Genomic DNA, 20086 nt, shown 5'->3' on the forward strand with positions numbered 1-20086 from the left:
TTCGAGTGTTGAGCTGTGAGAGAAGAAGTCGACATTGCATCAACCGCACTGTGCATCTTTTGGTGTTGGAGAGACGTGGCTTCCTGTTTCAAAGACGCTTGACGTAAAAACATGGACACTCTTGTCAGACTCAAAAAACCAAGATGTCAGGAAACAGTTGCAACCGCTTCCTGTACAAGAATGGAGAACAAACAATTCATTTCACTACAGAGTGCAGTGAAGCATGGGTGGGTGTTGCTGCAGATACAGATTGCTCAAGGCAGGATGATGCAGATAGTAGCTATCTTGCATGTGTGACCCTTGGTAATTCATCGATTTTTCTTCTTAGTCCCAAAGATCTTCGGTGTAGTTGACACTTTGAAGTGACACAGTGTCTTGCAGGTCACATGCCTGTGATGTCGAAGCTACTAAAACTAAGTGATGTGCATTTTTAACAGAGGCCTGTAAACTCAAAATCCAGTGTTTCCCAAACGTGTATGTTTTCACAAAAAATCAACGATTGAACTACTCAACATCTCAGACTATTTAATGTCTTTGACGATAAATATCTAAATGAAAATACAATTAAACATCATTTCTTTTACACTCTAATTTAAATTTTATCGAACACTCACTACATTATAAACGGTAATGCAAAGATTATTTCTTTTAAGGAAACTACACCAACTTTGAAACGTGGAAATTAAAGAGCTAGAAGTAAAAACATGAGGTAACAAACTTAGTTAACATAACCGGCAGTATAAGAGCAGAGGAGAGCAGGAAGAAAACTATATCAACAGTTAAAGATCCTTCACATTCTCTTTTTAATGTATTTTAAAAACTTTCTAAGACGATTCAGTGTACCCACAGTTGACCCATTTAAGGAATTTTTTCACACCATGTGCTATTCTATTCTATTTTATTCTATTCTGCACATCTCAGAGTACAGCTGAGGTAATAGAGCTTGAGTCATAGTTTGGAAGTGTCGGGTGAAATAGCCTGATGTGACCTGCTGTTGGAACCACACCAGAATCATTAGTCTGGGGAGCAGGTCTGTCTGTACCAATTATGTCAGTCCATCAGAGGTTATGTCACTCGCAACTGAAGGGAGGAGAAGAGGAGAGGAGAGGAGAGGAGAAGAGAAAATGGGTGGCGCTGCATGTAAAAGGCAGGTTTTAATTAGTTTTCCCCTGTTTTCCCATGGAGGTAGGTCAGCAGGGGCGTGTATTTGGTGGCTTGGGAATGCAGAATGCAAATGTTTCTGGGCCACACACACACACACACACACACACACACACACACACACACACAGCTGGTAAGAGGCTTAGGCTCCAGCTTTCTCCCATTAAACCATTCCCATCCTGTTGTGGAAGAGGAACCACCACCACCAGCAGCAGCAGCAGCAGCAGCAGCTCAGGATCCAACCACAACCTGAAACCCTGAACAAATTGTCTTCATGTGAAATTTTCTGCTTGGATTTTTTCTTTTCACCCACAACTGCTCTCCATTACATTTCTGGCAACAATAACAGCTCGGTTCGACCAACCTTCCCTTTTGTGCTCATTCGGAGAGGTCGGTGCCCTTGATGAATTGAGCCATTAAGGGAAGCCTTTAGGGGTCTGATGGAGGTCAATTAGACAAGTTTCACTTCTACCGTGACCTTGGTGGAGCTTAGTGGCAAACAAACACAACTGAAAGCAAAGAGAAGAAGTGTGAGGCCGAAGGGAGTAAAAGCTACACACCCTCTGTCAAATAAGTGGAAAGAAGCACAACTTCCTGCTGCAAACATTGGTTGCCAGCCAACCAGACCCTCACTTCCACTGCTGAGACCTGTCACTCTAGGCCAACACCCTGTGTGTCATCTATACTTCATAGAATTGACAATTGGGAGGAGGCTGAATGATGAAGCCAAAAAGAGGAAGTGGCTGCGGTACGTGGCATGCAAGGCAGAACAAAGTGGCTGCAAAGCAGTAGTCTGGTAGCTGCTGAGGTTTTAGTGCAACATCCACCATCAGTTTGCACAAAGAATAATGCATAGACAAGCCCTGCGGGAGAAAATATAAGAAACATCACAGACTGCAGCAGCAAATGGCTCCAGATCAGGAGGACAGACCCCTAATGGGCCCCAGGCTGTCTTGTGATCCCTGGCATCTGCTGGTGGTCACACAGGGGATATTCAACATCGTGTCCCATGTTCTAAAACAAAGATAAGAAAAAGTCAAAACAACACCACAGAGCTTTGGGTTTTCTATAGGAGAGGACTCTGGAGAAATGATGAGAGCTTATCTCAGCTCGCTCTCTCTCCATCCTCCTCAGCAGACTCAGTACCACCCTGCCGCGCTCCGCTCTGGATGTACAGCATGTAAAAGTATGACAGAAGGAGGCAGTCAGCAGTTTGCGCTCTATCTCTGCACCACAGCTCCCAGCTCCACAGAGATGCCAGCCTTCCAATTCATCATTTTGGCACTCTATAGCGTTGACTTGCTAAATAAATAAGCTATGGTGCACACGACCTATCAATAGCTGTCCTCTCTCCTTTTTGGAAAATGTATATCAATATGTTTCTGCCAACAATAACTGCAAAACAAGCGTAATGAGTGCACAGGGGAGACAAACAAGAGGGAGGGAAGATGGAGCTGATTAAATCAAGATGGAGAAAAATGGACCTGAGACAGCAGCAACATATTTTCCCAGTTCACACCTTCCTTCTTCTTCGAGATGAAATCAGTCACATACTTCAAGTCCCCGACTCTCTCAGAAAAGGTTTTTCTTTTCTTTTCCTGTCTTTATTTTGATATCGCTCTGACTCTTGAGGTTTACATAAAGAAACTACGTCACTCAGCACTCACATTTAAATTCACTAGATCTGGAGAAACATGCCTGATTTTATTTTATCAAGATCCAAGTACATTTCTGGGTAAAATTCCTGATCTGGATCCACATCCACATCTGTTCAGTATTTGACTTGACACTGAATTTCAAATTGAATCAGTTAACAGAGTTTTTAAAAAGTGAGGGAGACATAAATATGTGTAAGAAGATCCATGAATCTGAGATATCTACAAAATATTTAACAAGTTGAAAAAATATCCAGATCCACACCGGAACTGAATGTTTTTCTTCATTAGGTCACGTCCCACCCCTCCACAAAATGTCACGGAAATTGGTTGAGTAGGTTTTGCAGAATCCTTCTGATAAACAGACAAGAGCATAACATCCTGGGTGGAGGTAATAATACATAACTTGTACAGACGTGAAGTTTCACAGGACACATAGTACCCAGAAGGGATGTTTGCACAGTGTTCATGCAAACACACAGATACAGTAGATTAAGTTTCACATTGAATTGAACATGTTTCTCTCTATGAAAATAATCATTTTATAAAGCAGACGAACGGAGTCTCTCCCTGTTCTCATTGTCTGCTGACATCAGATTGAAACAATGATGAGATGATCATAAAGGGCTGTTTGTATTGTTTTTTTCATGTTGAGCAGCTTGTCACAAGTCAGAACTCAGAGTTTCAGTGCTGCACTCACGACAACAGCTGGCTGTGCAGCAGTGTGGAACGTGTTGAGAAAAGGAACAGTGTACTCGACTTCATGTCGATAAGAGCCTTTGTTCCCATGGTCGCTGCAGATCTATCTCGTTCAGCACTTTGAATCTGTACCAATACACTCACAAACACACAAACACAAAAAAGAACACAGCCACTGCAACTGGATGACCTGCAAAGTCCCTTAATATTTTCCTTCACAGAGGAAGTTATGCTTTCACCTGTTTGCTTGTTTGTTTGTTAGTTTTTAGGCAAGATTATATAAAAACTATACTGAACAGATCCACACAAAACTTGGTGAAAAGATAACTGTCAATTAGATTTTGGTGTGGATCTGGATCCAGGATTGTTTTCCACTTTCTTTAATATTGTGAGATTCAGTCTTTTGTTTTTCTTAATTTTCACTGATTTCCCAGGGAATAATTCACTCTGCTATTAAAGTAGACGGAGTCTCAGGAAAGTCGGGCAGAAATACTGAATATCAAATTCATCCAAACACTAATTTGAGTCGTCTTGAATAATCTAAACAGAAGAGAAACTGGAAGCAAAGATGAAACAAAAAGGAATGGAAATAAAACTGCAGTGTGCGGTGGTCGTAACCCGAGATGACACGTACACAACCACGAACAGAGAATGTGCAACATTAATCCTCTTAAATACCATCAGCATATTAAAACAGATATCTGCTGCTGACATGATTTCATATGTTGTCTGGTCTGTGATATCAATACAAGATCAGCGGCTGGAGTCAATGAACAGCATCAGTTTGTCTCTCAGTGTTTGAGTGGGTCTGTGGATCAATATTTCACTGACACGTGTACTAGTGTGTGTGTGTGTGTGTGTGTGTGTGTGAGAGTGTGTGTGTGTGTGTGTGAGTGTGCGTGTGTGTGCGTGAGTGTGTGTGAGTGTGTGAGTGTGTTTCATTAAGGAGAAGACACACAGAAGAAGAAGAAAATGTGAAGATCTGCTCGGACAGCGTGGTACTGAATGAACCACAACATCGGTTTATTGATGATATGCTTGACTGCTTTTCCACTGTGCACAATCCATGTTCAAAAACACTCAATGCAGACTCTGCTCACTTACAGTACGACAAGAATGAATTCTGGAGCATTAAAAAAGGGGAGGGGGGGGCGAGATTTCAAAGCACGGTACATAAATATGAGTGATTTTACATGCACAAAGATCCAATGACAAATTTTTTTGCTACTTTTGCTTAAAGGCTGGTGCTGATAGGAGCAGGGGACAGGGGGCAAGGCAGAATAAACAGTTTTACAGTACAGTACTTGGTTTCCATCACATCACTGACGGGGGAGAAGCTGACAATCCGATTCTATGCTGAGAGAAAGAGAGAACTACACGGAAAAGATTTATTTTGTTGATGTATTTTCTGAACCAGGCGCAGAATTGATCCCATTCTGTCAAGTCACAATGATGAGAGCAGGAAATGTGGTCGATCGGACTCAGAGTAGAGTACAGGAGAGCATAAGGCGAGAGACTGTAAAAAGGGAGCAGGAAGTGGGAGCATCAGGTGGCCAGCCACAAGTTTACACATCTTTTCATCCATCAACGTTATTTTTTAAGTTAAAATGTCTTTTCTTTTCTTTGTTTCCTTGCATCGCACTATAGTTTACAGACTGTACAATACCCACTGAACTGCCACTGTGTCCGCACACAGGACTGAAGAAAACAGAGGTGGCGCAGCTTTCTTACACTAACATTCAATACTTAATAAACATGGGAATGGGCTCCCACTCAAACACACACACACACACACACACACACACACACACACACACACACACAAATGGAAGAGTTAATGCTTCACAACACAGTCACACCATGTACATGAACTTCATTATTAATAAAAAAAAATCATACAGGAACCTTATTCAGCTATATTACAAATAAAACATGACTTCTTCAAAGATCCTCTCTGGCTGCTGAAAACACTGAGAGAAATAGAATATCCTAACAACACATACGTGTGCATACAGTGGTGTCGGCGGCACGATAACATAGTCCTTCTATTCCTTTGTTTGTCCAGGAGAGACGGAAAGATGGAAAGAGAGGAAGAAGTAGCTGTGTGATGATGAAAGTAAGATTGAAGTGGCATAGGAAGGATTGAGTGGTCCTTTCCAAAGAAAAAAAACTAAACAAAACAAAAAGTGCCAAGGTAAAGTGAATTCAAGTAATGTGTGCTCTATACACAGGAGAGGGAGGGAGGAGGGAAGGAGTGGGCACGAGTCCTTTGGCTCCAACATGGCCACTACTGGCTCTTCCTGTGTTCCGTCAGGCTCGTCGACGAATCTGGGGGTGATTCTCCGCGTGCAGCTCTGGAGAGGACGTCAATCCACTTGGCCTGAACTTCTGCATCTTGGGCACTTAAGAGCAAAGTTTGCTGCGTGTGACTAAGCCGGACTGCGTGTTTCCCCTCAGACTTTTCGGCTGCCGATGGCGGCATCGCGCTCACCTCGAACCCAGGGAGAGGCACCGCCCGCGCCCCTTTACTGTCCTACAAAAATCAGTACACATGCCAGTTTTATACCAACTGTATTCCATACCTGCCTATGTATATGCATAGTGATACTCTTTAGTTTACTACCATGAAATTATTCCTATACATATGTACAAAGTATAACACATACTCACATTTATATTGTGTACCATACCTATAAATATATATATATATATATATATATATATATATATATTAATGGATTTTCTTGCACTTTCTTTAATTTGATTATTCTTGCCTCTTTTTATTCTCTTAAAAACAATCACATATTCTCTTTTCACATATCTGTTGCTGTGACAAGTGAATTTCACTGATCAATGAACTTTATCTATTCATATTTTATTTACCAAAAAAAATATCAATCAGAATGAATCTGGTGGTATTTAAAATTGGTTTTGCCTTGAACAATAAAGTAACAGCTTGTCATTTCAGTTGCATGAGAATAAATTCTGGCAGGCATGTATAATAAACCCTGTCCTCCTCTCTCCCTTCCCCCTCTTCCTTTCTGTATAATCAGGAAATGCTCATCCAACTCCCATTAATCCTAATCTTTGGAATGGCAGCTTTCTGCAGTGGGATTGGGATATTAGTCTTGGAAATGAAACCCGGGGAGGCTTTAACAGCCTGACTTCCCTTCTGTGCCATCCACTATGATATGAGTTATTGCCTCTGAGGGAAAGCTTTCCAAACATGATTGCTCTGGGATATCTTGTTTTATTATTATTTTATTTCAAGCAATCGTGTAAACCACTCGTTATTTGCATCTCTTTGGGATGGTCTGAGCAGATGTACTTTTTTTACACACACAAACCCAGGATTTCAAGGAATTACGGTAAGATTGGTCGCTGCGAACTAAAGCCCAGGAACATACAGGGGCGGCTTCCCTGACAGAGGCTATACCTGAGGTCACATCCAGGACAACCAAATCCTCCTGGCCCAAATCTACAGAGCACAGACAGACCCGGCACAGGCAGGATTGAGCAGATCTGACTTACACACACACACTCAGGGATGTGCTCTGTGGCTGTACTGCACTGATTTCCTACTTCAAGAGGACGAGGCACAAAGGATGTATAGAAACAGGCCAAACGGGTGCAGCAGATTTATAAGAGATGATTGGTTGACTGGTCATGTGGATGAACTTTTGCAATGTTTATTGTCCTTTATGTCTATATATTGCTGTGTGTGTGTGTGTGTGTCTGTGTGTGTGTGTGTGTGTGTGTGTGTGTGTGTGTGTGTGTGTGTGTGTTTAACTCTTACCTGCCCACTGCTCTGCAAGAACAGCACCAGTGGCTCAGCCTTGGTGACAGCCACCCACATCTTGTTCCAGCTCTTCCCTTTCTCCTGCACTTGGAGGTGTCCGCACAGTAAACAGTTCTCCCCCGTTAGAGAGGACTGTCTCTACAAAGGTACAATAATATAGATATGCAGATTAAGAAGGGGTCCAGATACTGATGAATGCAGTAAACATAAGTAAAAAACGGTTTCAACTGAGATAAAAGAAGAACACATTAACAGATCAGATCCATAATTTTATATCTATATACTTATAAACAACTTTCTATAGTTATACTATGTAAAATATACTGTTTATTAGTTTACTATAGTGAATTTATATTCATACTGTGTTATACTCATATTCTGTATTATTTCTTTCTTTTCATTTTATTGCCTTTTTATATATTATTTTATATACTCTCTCCTCGTTCTGACTTGCCTGCTGCTGTAAGAGTTTCATCTCATCTTATAAATCACTTTTCTGTTATAAAGCTGTCGTCATCAATCATCATTATCATGAGTATTGGTTAGAATTAGTGAGTAATTGAAATCCATCTGAATCACGTCTTGGAGATTTAAATCTGATGAGTGTGTGTGTCTTCTGTGGTTCACCATTACATAACGAGGATGTAGGACACAGTCAGATTTGTACATTGACAGGTGTTCAAGCTCCAACACCTCTATGGACCACAGCTCCCCCCTGTGGCCTCTAGTGTCATTGCAGGTCAGACCCCCCCCCCCCTCTTGGACATTCAGATTTAACTGAATGAACCAAAATCATCCAAAGAAGATGCGTTATGATTATATTATATTATCAATATTACACATGATGAGATCCTCCTGTCAGATTAGTGTAGAACTCCAGACAGTGTCAGCGACACCTGAAGCTGCCAGACTGCCGAGTCAGCGGAGACGACTGGTCCTCAGCTCAGATCTCTTTATGATATTATTCAAAGAGGGATTAGTTGATCTTTCAATGTGAACGTGTGTGTACTCACAAGTGTTCATACAGTGTGTGTGTGTGTGTGTGTGTGTGTGTGTGCGTATACAATGATTCCAGACCACACAAGGAGTTCAGTATTCACTGAACTTAACTACACTGCTGTGCTTCCTCTTTGTTGCCATCAGAGGAATCCAGCTCTGCTGAATCCTGCTTGACATTGAGCACTGACATACATGAAGAGATGGATTGGACTGGCAGGAACGGAGGCAGAAAAATAAACTGCTATCCACATGCTGTGCAGTCTTTCTCAGTGTGTGTGTGAGTCTGTCTGTGTGTTCTTGGCTCTGTTTGTCTCCGAGTGTGTGTCTCACCTCAGGCGCTGCTTTCCTTTTCTGTTCACTGACGCCGAGATTCTCCAGACTGAGGCTGGCTTCGAAACACTCTGGGCACACTCGGCTCGTTTTGTTGTCCAGGGTCTTTGAACACTTTGCACAGATGGCCTGCAGAGGGAGAGAGAGACAGTGTTGAGAAGCAGCTCTGTTGTGAACAGTTACATGTCTGAAAGAAATGCTCCACTTGTTTTCTATGTGCGTGAGTCTGTCTCCCTCTGTGTGTGCTCACCGCTCCACAGGACTTGCAGTGGTGTTTGCGCTTGGTGAAATTGAAGCTCTCGCTGCAGCCTTTACATGTCTCTTTCTCCTTTTTCCTGGAACTCTTCTAGAGGAGAAAAAAACAACAACAACACAGGGGTCATGTGTCGAAGTCGTCAGCCCGTTCATGTTAAACACAGTTGAACCTAAAGGAACGTCTGACAGCTCCTCTTGCTCAGTCCTTTGTTTGTCTGGCTATCTTATGTTTCTTGTCAAGAAAAGGCCCAGGCAGACGGCCACCCACACAGACACACTATCCTTCTCTGAAAGACAACTGGAGCGGAGATCAGATGGAGAGAACAGGCTGTCAGGTTGTTATCCTTTTGGAGAATTCTCTGGGAGAACCTGGGTTTGTCAATGGGAACTAAACAGTTTTTGACAAGAGAAGCAGATTGCCAGTATTACCGTCACTACAATCATTCAGCCTGAGATCAATGTACCTGAGAATAACCAGAGCACCAAACATACTAACAACTCATTATCTCATTATGTTTTAGAAAGCCTGCTTATCACATCTATTTTTCATTTTTATTATTTTATTATAAGAGCACACGTATAAAAAGATTCACAAATTTTCCTTCATTGAATAAAACATACAATAAAAAGCCTAAATGAAAAAGTTTGTGACCAGACAAAGCAGGAAACTGCCCTGGACCTGAGACCCTCAGGATGCTCTAGGTTTCTGGTAATTTGATAAATTTTACATTTAGTTTGGTCATTTTGTGTGCACAATAAATGGGCACTGTAAACCAAAGTGGCCTTAACTATAACATAACTGCATTACAACATAATCTTGGGGTTAAGATCTAGTTTAAAGAAGTTTGTCAAATCAGATTGTTGTATGTTTATATTCCTAAATGAACTCTAATTATTTATAACATCAATAAGAGCCTACACCTCCTTTCACAGTGGGAACTCCTGCCACTCTAGCTGCTTTCATACATGCACTGAACTCAAAAATAATACACAGGATGAAAAAGAGGAGCCATACAACTAGAAGATGTCAACTTGATAAGACAATGAGATTCAAGAGTTTTTGGGAATGAGGGTAAGTGTCGATGTGTTGCAAACAAAACTATGTGATTTCCACAGCAGAATTTATTCTCCTGCTGCTCTACTCTGCAGGCACCAACGCTCTCCTGAATGTTCCAGACATGTTCCTGTTGTTGTGAACGCATCTGACCCAGACAATCTCCAGCTGTGGTCTTCATATGTGAAAGAAAAACTCAGACCGACTTTTCTGGACATTTTCCAGAGTTCATGTCAGGAATCTCACACTTTCTTAACCAGTTCTCTTCTTCAAGTACCATCAACATACCAGGTGACAGTAGATGTTATTTAGTATCTTACCCTCTCGTGCAGTCTTTCACTGTCGGAGTCCATGGATGGGGTGCCCCAGGGACCCTGAGGAGCAGAACCAACAAAGGTTACATTTACTGGAGACGTCAGCGTCTTCACCACTAGGTGTCAGTCTTGACCTGCTTAATCTCCTCCTCTGGCTTGTGTCAAGTTACTTGGACGGCGTCCAGCTCTGGTCAGCACAAAGTGGGTCAAACCAGATCCATACTAGTTTTGTATATACTTTGACTTTCCCTATTAGGTAATGAGAGAGTTCTGGGAGAAGAGACTCGCAGACACTACTTGTGTGACTGTCAGGATTAAACACAAAGGAAAAAGCTTCCTGATGTGTGTGTTTTATGTGTTTGATACTAGCACATCCATAGATGGATGGTTGCTCAAGCAGACGAAGACCAGACCATAATGATGAACTCATTTGCCACTAGCCTCCCATGATTCACTGCATAGGATGAGTCACAAACTGACGGATCAGTGACTGACCGGTGAGTCAGGGAGATGGTCGTCCTCTCGAGAGAAGGAGCTGTTGAAAGCTTTGTTGAACGTTTCACTGTTCTGTTTGTGCCTCTCGATCGTGGCCAGGATCACCTACGAGGGTAAAGATATAATAAGGAGAAGAGATCATGGAGAAAAGGGAGGGAGAAAACAAAGAGAAGAGATTATTGATCAGACACAATGGCATTTACGTGCATTCATTCTTTCTGTGCTTGTCATGAGACTTGTGACATAAAAATGTCTGATCTTGATGTGAATTTTCCGACAGATTCAGTTTCTCCACTTAAAAGGATTAACTGAAGTGGAAAAGAAGGGATCAAAGAAAGTAGAACGTCTGAAAGCAAATGTCTGATCTGAAAATGCACTAAACGAATGACAATTGATGTGACATCACAGAGCTCAAAGCATCATGGTCCTACTGCAGAAAACTCAACGCCAATTTCTACATTTAGTGTAGTAGTCATTTCCATCCCTCTTTTATCCTACAGACTGAAAACACAAAGAAAAGCTCTTAGGCCCTTTGCAACACGCCCGCCCACTTTTCCAGCTGGTGAAAATGTTTTAATCAGCTTTACTCTGCTGTAATGGGCTAAATGCACAATAATGACGGCTTTATCAGAAAATATAATTCCCTGTCACACTGAATGAGTGTGGGGACAGTTTTTTTTGTGCTAATTCCATTCTTTTTCAAACCAGAGCTATTGAAGGCACAGACCCAAAACGCTGCATGTGCGCACGAGAGACAGACTGTGTGTGGGTGCACTGAATGTGTGTGTGTGTGTGTGTGTGTGTGTCAGATCCTTGCCTGAATCCAATCCTCCTTCTCGTCAGCTGTCCTGTAAAACAAATAAAATGAGATGAAATGATTTTGTCAGATGTAAACCCACATTGGAATTAGCATGTACTCAATAACTTCAATATTTACTGGTTCTTTATATATTTTATTTTATACATGTGATCATGGCAACATGGTGGGAAAGTGGTGAGCACTGCCTCACAAACAGAAAGTTGCCTGTTTGAATCTCACAGTCCTTATACATGCAGATTGGGGTTAGGTTAACAATATCGGCCCTGTGATAGACTGGCGACCTGTCCAGGGTGCACCCCGCCTCTCGCCCAATGTCAGGTGAGATTGGCTCCACCTCCCCCTTAAAGGATCAGCGGCATAGATAACGGAGGATATATAATATATATAATAGTTTCCATAGGAATGACTGACTCATCTTTACCTGGCTTGCAGCTCCAGTGAACGCTGCTTGCCGATGATGGCGAAGGTGTGAGGAAGGTTCTGCTTCACATTCTCTTGCACCTGAGAGAACGAGAGGCGGAGGTCATTTAATTATCACAGAGAAAAATAAAAATTTGAGAGAAAGAAGGTGATTTGAAAGGATGAGAAGCAGCACTGCACCTCCATGCCGGCGATGTCAATCCTCTCTCTGACACTGAACTTCTGTCCCATCAGTCTGAGTTTAGGCACGCAGTACAGAACCATATTGTTGAACTGGAGCAGGGACAGAAACAGAAAGAAAGATGATGAACAGTGCAGGTAATAATATGGAAAGATACAGACACCCTCCAGCTCTCTTATCTCTCTAATTAAACACTGCAGTCCTCTCACCAAGTAGAGGTATCGGTCTTGTGCTGTTCCGTTTTTGGCTGACATCTTCTTGATATGTCCTTCTTTGATGAGCTCGTTGGCGGGGTTAACGATGTCCTCCTCTCCCCCGAGCCGCTCGTAAACCTCCAGGAGCTTGTTCATCTTCTCCTGAAAACACGAGGCGACAGTATGATGAGGAAAAATGCCAGAGAGTGAGAAGACAAGATAGAGCTGTGAGCCACACGCCAGCAGATGGAGTCATTTTATTGTCAGCTAAGGCCTCCATTCACTCGTGGAATTATCCCCTCAGCCTTTATCTGTTTGTTTGTTTGTTAGCAGGATTATACAAAAACTACTGGACGTGTTACAACAAAACTTGGTAAAATAAAAAAGAACCCATTGAATTTGGTGCAGCTCTTTCCCCACCCACTTTCTTTGACATTGCATTTTCCACATTTTCCTGGATTTCTCCAATTCAAAATAAGACACATCAGGGTGACTGTTATTTATGAGTATGTGCAATTTGGTGCAGATCGAAGTAAAAATCTAGTGACTTTAAATGTGGCTTCACAAGGGGACTCTTGGGCCTTGACGGAGTAAGCACTCCTTCGTGTCTTTCTTCTATTTCTTTATTGATTCATAAACTTGCGAGCTTAAATTGTTTAAGAGACGTGAGAAACATTATCATGGCCAGATGGAGGAAAGAGATGAGGTGGATGAGTGTTGAAGAAACGAGGGCTTCCGCAAGCTGTGAAACTCAAGGCAGGAAACGGCAACTTCCTGTCTGTACCAATTCAACTTTTTCACTCCGTCAGACAGACACTTGCAATGTTGCTGACAGACAGTGTGGCATCAGCACCTCTATGATTTGCTGGTCGATGTGGCTGGTTTTTACAAAACTTGAACCCGACGGCGACAGAGTGTTGAAACTGACGAAAAAGAAAAAAGAGAAAAGCTTTGTGTGAAAGAGAGTGTTACCATTTTCCTGATCGCTGCATTGGAGTGGTTCGCTGCAGTAGAGATCAGCTCCAGCGCCTCTGTAACACAAAATGAACACAGATGACTTTTGAGGAAAACCGACCATCACATGATCAGAATGCACCAAAAGTGCAAGCTCTTCACATTAAACACCCTCGGAGCAGTAGCTGGATTTCAGCCCAGTAGAAAACACCTGAATCAGCCACTTTAACAGAGGCCTACATTAACACAAGCTACACACTTTAGGAAAATGAGGCCAGGACAACTGTGATAAAACAGATTTTAGACCGGAACAGGATGAGAAACCCCCCATTTCCCCTGGACTCCTAAGTATATTAATTTCATTTGTGGGCATAAAAGGTCAGACATCATCATGAAGTGTGTCATGACGCAGAGGATGACAGTACACACACAGCTCAAAGGTCTATTTAAAGCATCAGGGTGAAATGTGCTTGTCCAACTGTGTCACAGGAGGCTGGTGAGTGACCTGGATCCAAATCAATGGCGAAATCAACCAGAGCATCACTAAGGCAAAAGAACCAGTTCCAACAATATAAATATTGTAAAGAGCATAAATAATATTAATATATAATATACATCATTTACTTGGATTAAATAATAATAATTACAATAAGAGTATAATAATAATTATCATTATTATTATTTGGTATTATAAGGTGACTTTAAAAGTTGAGACCACAACCCCAGAAAAAAGCACATTCTTGGGTCTAATCATTGTTTGTAGAATGGCGAGCAAATCTTTGGATGAAGACGTCAGGTTGTGACTGATCATGTACAGTTTCAGTAGAATACTGATGAACCAGGAAGTTTACCAGGAGCCAGTGAAGTGACGCTAACATCAGGATAATGTGTGTAATTTAACTGACTGCAGTTACAGTAAAAAAATAAATAAATAAAAGCAAGGTTAAAAGTTTAGTGAAGATGAATTCTGTGGGCTCATTCATGATGGAAGACACCGTGATGCCAAACCATCACACAACTGTTTGCCTTCACTTAGCATCTTCTCTGCACATTGGTAATTTCTAAATAAACTGTCTGGGAAGAGCCAGAGAGAAATCAAACACATCCTTAAAAGCACTGTGAGTAGTTTCAGGAAAGTCTGTTTTCTGATCTCATCTCTGTCTTATCTGCAATACGTGACATTGCACATGTTTCTGTGCAAAATGTGAGGATATGGATAGAACCACGAAATGAAAGTGGAGCAGCGAGGAGTCACATGGTGACTGTTCTCACACAAAGTTGTGTAGTTTATTTATCTCGTTCTGACAACCGGAGCGGGTGTGTACACAGTCGGAGGTACAGATACCGACTCAGACAATCCGATTTCAAAGACCACCAGTTCCCTTCCACGTTCTCCTCCTGCCCTTGTACAGTCATGGAGTCATGTAACACACATGTTCATTATCAACTCGAGTGGACGTGTCTCCGCTTCATCACTGCTCTTTGGAATGTGGCTCTGCATCGGTTCACCCTCTTTCAGGTCTTTCTGTTGACCTCTTTGTGTTCAGGCCACATCTAATTATTGTCAAGGCTTTAGCTGAATGGTAGCACTTCTATTTTAGCTCCAGAAATAAAAAAAAAGCTCAACCAAGTTCATAAACTATTCCCTCCTCATCACTCTCATCTAGAAATGTGTTCTTCTATTCTTGTTAACAGGTTCTTTCAGGTAACGATGTGTTTTTATTCCAAAAACTGGAATTCTGTCAGATTCAGGTCGGGCTCGGGTTATTTTCTCTCTGGCTCAGTCTGGTTTAGACAGAAAATTGCAGCCTACAGGTGAAAGTTTAAGAAATATTTATCTTGCAAAGTTGAAGCAAAGATAAACAGGTTGTCAAGAAGAGTGGACTGGAGTGGTAAGATTTCTCTGAACGCTGTATTTAAGTGTGTTTGTGCGTGCAGGTTAAGTATCTCACTCTCTGCGTCTTTCCGGTCGAGGGCGTCGTCAGGCAGTTTCTTCAGGTAGTCTCTGAGCAGCAGCTCGTAGCGAGGAATCCTTTGGACCGGCTCCAGCATGTGGTGCTGCAGCGTGAGGTTCCCACACACATCCTGTTTCTGATGATTCCATCACAAAAATAAAAGATTTGAAATGATTAACCACAAAAAAATGCAGTTGAAGAAGAGATTGAGATGATGAAAGAAATACTCGCTGGGCAGAAAACTCTGTGGAGAAGCAGGAGTTCATACCTGTATGTTCTGGACAACACTCTTGAACTGTGAAGACCGCTGCGTCCAGGTATTAACCAGGTCCATCGATCGGTCAAAGTTCTTCACATACTCTCCATACATCTTCATAAACGGAGCCAGTTTCTGGAGGATGTCTCCGATACGAGGGTTTGAGTCCCTGCAGCAAACATACAAACGTTTTTATTCTGTCTCATGAGAAGAAGCAGCAGGATTTAATATCTTGTTGAAGTTAATTATCGATGTAAACCATATAGATGCAAATACTGCGAGTGTGAGGCATTGGAGAAAATCCCCACTGCATGCTGGGAGATAAGATCTCCTTGCAGTTTGAGGCTGGTAATTGAAAGTTCCCTTCAGGTGTTTCAATTACATCTTTACTATATAAGCAGGAAACTAAAGCAGGCTCATAAAAGATGTGACTAATCTCAGAAACATTTGCACAAATCAATCCCTTTTATGAACTTTCTTCCCATGGTGCACTTCTCTGCCTTGTTGTGTAGATGTCTTTTGTTGGTGTGTAATCATTTCTAAGTCTTTTGTTTTTCTCCAATCTGAGCCAACGCATTTTAATGAGTTCCAGAAAATAGCAGGTGATTTCCCTAAACACGGCCTCTAGAGGAGTCATTATCTATCAAGGGCTGATGCTGGCAAGATTACACACACTGGAGGTAAAATCCCTGCTTACTGTGAAAAAGAGACCGAAAATGCCCTCATCTGCGACTCACATCAAAACACACAACCGAGCACTGAAAACCTGACAGTAGAAGCCCCCCCCGCTGCCGCCCGGCTGTCTGAGAGCTTCGGCCAACAGCAACGAGCCCAACTAAACACTAACGGAGCCAAAACCATCTGTAGATTAGCATCATACTGACGGGGAAAGCTTCGTCCTTACCACTCTCCTGTAATCCGCGTCTTGAGCTCGGGGAGCAGGAACTTGTCGTGGAAGCAGTAGATGGAGGAGATGTTGGAGAAGATCCCTGTAATGACGTCCTGAGGGATTCCAGCCTCTGTGAGCTTAGTGCAAAATACCTGGAGAAACATAACAACATCTGTATTAGTGAAGTTATTTCTAAACACCCTGAATCTGACTTATGTTTATGGAGCAAGCAGGTAAACAGAGACACAGACATTTCCGTGTTGGTGTTCGTCCACTTTAACATAAATGTTTCTCCAGCTTTGGCTTTAAGTGAGACCAGTAAGTAGATATGAGTCAGCTGAAGCCTCGCTGCTCATTTGTTATCGTAGGACACTCAGATAAACTATAAAATATAAACTTACTCCCAGTTTACTTTGGATTGTAAAGCAACTGTCGACAATGTCACTGATATAATGAAAATAATTCATGACCCAATGCAAACCTCTGAGAGTAACGATTATTTTCACTGACAATCATTTCTTTATCCGTATTTTATAGCCGATAAAAACAGAGACAAGAAGCAATTCATCAAATTTGAAAAAGCTGGAGATAAAAAAACGTTTGGAAATTTTGCTCAATAAACAGAGATGTTCTGATACCAGCATCAGAAATGCCTCTGATACTGCTGAAAATAATCTGACGGACATTGACATACACAAATCTATGTACCGATCCTATTCACTATAAATATACTGGAATTCTCTTTTCCCGGGGATCATTTCTTGTTTTGCGTCCTGCTATCCTCATCCAACCATTTCTGTTCTCTCTTTCACAACAACGAGTGGGCGCTGTTGTTTCAACGCGTATCAGTTTGGCGCGAAAGTAGCATGTGAAAACAGGAAGTTAACTGTGGCCTTCAGCAGCAGATAAAGCTGTTGTGTGATAGGGCAGTCGTGCATCTCTTCCATCACATGAGCCGAACAAAGAGGAAGAAGACTCAACTACCACGACTACAGTCTCAGCACAAACACAGGCTGAAACTAAATACAAACACTGAAAAAGGATTTGAAGATGTCAACTTCCACCATGAGAAACTGTAATGAGCATTATTGAAAATGTCTGAATAGACTCATTAAGAAAATAAGCCTGTGTATAAGAGCTAATAGAGATTAATACAAAAAAATTACATGAATTAAACTTATAACATGAAATAAATTTACACAGCGTAGGATTAAGTTTTATTATGATTCTTATTTTATGTTTAATACATTTATTTTTTGTTATTTTTCCTGCATGGTGCAGATTTTAAGTGTCGTGTTTTAATGTCGATAGCTGGGCAGCATCATCAACCCAGAAACGCTTTCTAATTATAAACTCAGCTAAGAGTCAGGAAACACACATCTTTATCCACGGGATTCACACACAAACACTGCAAGGCCCCGACACTGCAGCAGACACACACCAATTCATGTATGTGTCCCTTTAAAGATTAACACACACACACTTAGTGCAGATGTGTGGGTTCGTGCTGCACATTTATAAATACACACCACATTCCCTCACGCAGACACTCACACACGCACAATCTCTCACATGATTGTGTTTACACGGCTCTGAGTAATCCAGTCAACAGAGGAGGGGTTGTTGTCCAGTGGATCACAGATCTGATCTCAATCTCTAAGACCTCTGGCTCCCTTACAAGATTGAAATCTGGACCTGAGGCACCCGAACACCCTGATTTAACTCACAACGCCACTGACGGAGAAGGAGGCGCACGCAGAGGCCCAGTGTTACCTGGTCGAGGAGGTTGAGTCTCTTGACGTAGGCCTCTTCAGTGTGGAGAAGCTCCTTGGCGATGTTCAGGAGTCGCTGAGCCTCTGAGCACTGAGGGAAACAGACAAACACCAAGAATTACATCCGAGACGACAAACACCAGAATCAACACATCGCTTAAATTCAAAATATTGAATCATTGAGGCTTTTTTACACAAGATTTAAGAACTAATAGAACATACAAACAATATGTGTGCAAAGTAAAAGTACCCACTGGTACTGTTTAGGGCTGTTTTTGTCAGGGAAGATATTTCTGTTCAGCTGTGTGGCCTTCGTGTCGTTTTTCAGTTAAAGCCGTTGTCCCACATCCATTTATTTGATGTAGCTTCAACAGAGCACATCATCCTTTTGTATCTGTTGAACACTGTGACATTTGCTTTATTGTGAGCTCGAAGCTTTGATTCAACACAAGTCACAATGAACCTTCAAACTGAGAACCATGAGGTCCGCGTTAAACGGGTCATACAATAGAATCAGTTTTTTCTTCCTCAATGATCTGAGGAATGAATCTTTTATTGAGTGATTGATTGACAATGTCATTAATAAGCAGAGATTTCAACCAGCGTCTATTACTCTATTGTTTTATTTAACATATAGTTATTTTTAATGTTCTATTTATTTGTTGCCTGGATCAGTGTCTTTCTGTTACAGCTTCACTCTGGACAAACTCTTATTGAATCTTTCTTTTCTACTCCAAACAGTTATTATATATAATATATATATTATATTCTAAGCCACATAAGTCAATCGGGTGTAAAGGGTACTTTTGTTAGTACCTCCCTCAGCAGTTAAGAGGATCAACGTATTATCAGTTTTGGTCTTTTGTTCCAATGGGATATTTTGACTAACAAACATTTTTAACAGCAGATTTGATGTTAACAGTTGAGCAAACATCTGCAGCAGATTCAGTGTGACGTTCACAAAGCTCTATTTCTGTCATTAGTTCAGTGCAGCAGATGTAACCTCTGAAGTGAAGTGGTGTGTTATTAGCTGATGTGGTTAAGGTTAAGAGCCCGTCACTCTCTCTGTATGATTCAAAACAAAAGTAATGCTGCTGATAAAGCTCAGTGACGCTTGGACTCACATCAGAGTCATGAAACATTCGGCCTGTTTCAACATTGTTGGTTTCACAACAGTCATCTCCCACATAAACAGACATGCACGTACCAGAGACGGGAGGGTGAATTTGCCAACACATGTTGTGCAGTGTATCAAAAAGTGACACTCAAAATTTCTCATTGTTTGCAGGCAGCAAAAGATTTTTTAAACCTCTTAACCTCTAGCAATGCACACGCCCGAAAACCCACATCCTCTGTGACATGGTTTTCATCATACAACTTCAGCATGTTGACTGTAGCATTAGGGACGCATGCACACACACATGCAGCTACCCTTATAAGGACTTTACATTGACTTCCATTCATAGTCGACGGCTTTATCAAAACCTTAACCTTGCAGTTCATGCCTAACCTTAACCACTTTAAACTTCTTATCCATAACCAGGAGCTCTGGGATGATGTCCCATGTGAGGTCCTCTGGTCCTCCGAACAATGTTTATGCCGGAAAAGGTTATAAAAAACACACACATGCATGTGCAAAAACACACACACACACACACACACACACACACACACACACACACACACACACACTCTTCCTGTACACAGCAGGGCTGGCATCAGGAAGCACTGCAGAGTGGAGATACCGTTCCCTGAACAACTCTGGCTGTGGCCAGTCAGCACAGACCTGTGTTCTGTGTCCATGTGACATTCATGTGAGTTCGGGTTGAGTTGAACAGCTTTGAAACAGAGACAGTAACCGTGGTAACGATACTTTCTACATCT

General features: G+C 41.8%; 1 protein-coding gene across 2 annotated transcripts in view; it reads right to left on the bottom strand.

Annotated features, from left to right (window-relative positions):
• Positions 1-4501: 4501 nt before the first annotated feature.
• The window catches only part of fgd (faciogenital dysplasia), a 51913-nt gene continuing 36328 nt past the window's right edge, over positions 4502-20086 (bottom strand). For both annotated transcript variants that reach the window (XM_069526713.1, XM_069526714.1), the window contains exons 5-19: positions 18204-18293; positions 16446-16582; positions 15554-15710; positions 15283-15421; positions 13349-13407; positions 12392-12538; positions 12182-12274; positions 12003-12082; positions 11579-11609; positions 10762-10866; positions 10273-10326; positions 8894-8989; positions 8644-8772; positions 7312-7452; positions 4502-6048 (exon numbers count right to left, since the gene is read on the bottom strand). In XM_069526713.1, the coding sequence (XP_069382814.1) occupies positions 5803-6048; positions 7312-7452; positions 8644-8772; positions 8894-8989; positions 10273-10326; positions 10762-10866; positions 11579-11609; positions 12003-12082; positions 12182-12274; positions 12392-12538; positions 13349-13407; positions 15283-15421; positions 15554-15710; positions 16446-16582; positions 18204-18293 (1704 nt within the window). In that variant the 3' untranslated portion in view covers positions 4502-5802. The remainder of the gene's footprint in view (positions 6049-7311; positions 7453-8643; positions 8773-8893; positions 8990-10272; positions 10327-10761; positions 10867-11578; positions 11610-12002; positions 12083-12181; positions 12275-12391; positions 12539-13348; positions 13408-15282; positions 15422-15553; positions 15711-16445; positions 16583-18203; positions 18294-20086) is intronic.

Source organism: Paralichthys olivaceus, chromosome 6, assembly GCF_024713975.1.
Source record: "Paralichthys olivaceus isolate ysfri-2021 chromosome 6, ASM2471397v2, whole genome shotgun sequence".
NCBI lineage: Eukaryota > Metazoa > Chordata > Actinopteri > Pleuronectiformes > Paralichthyidae > Paralichthys > Paralichthys olivaceus.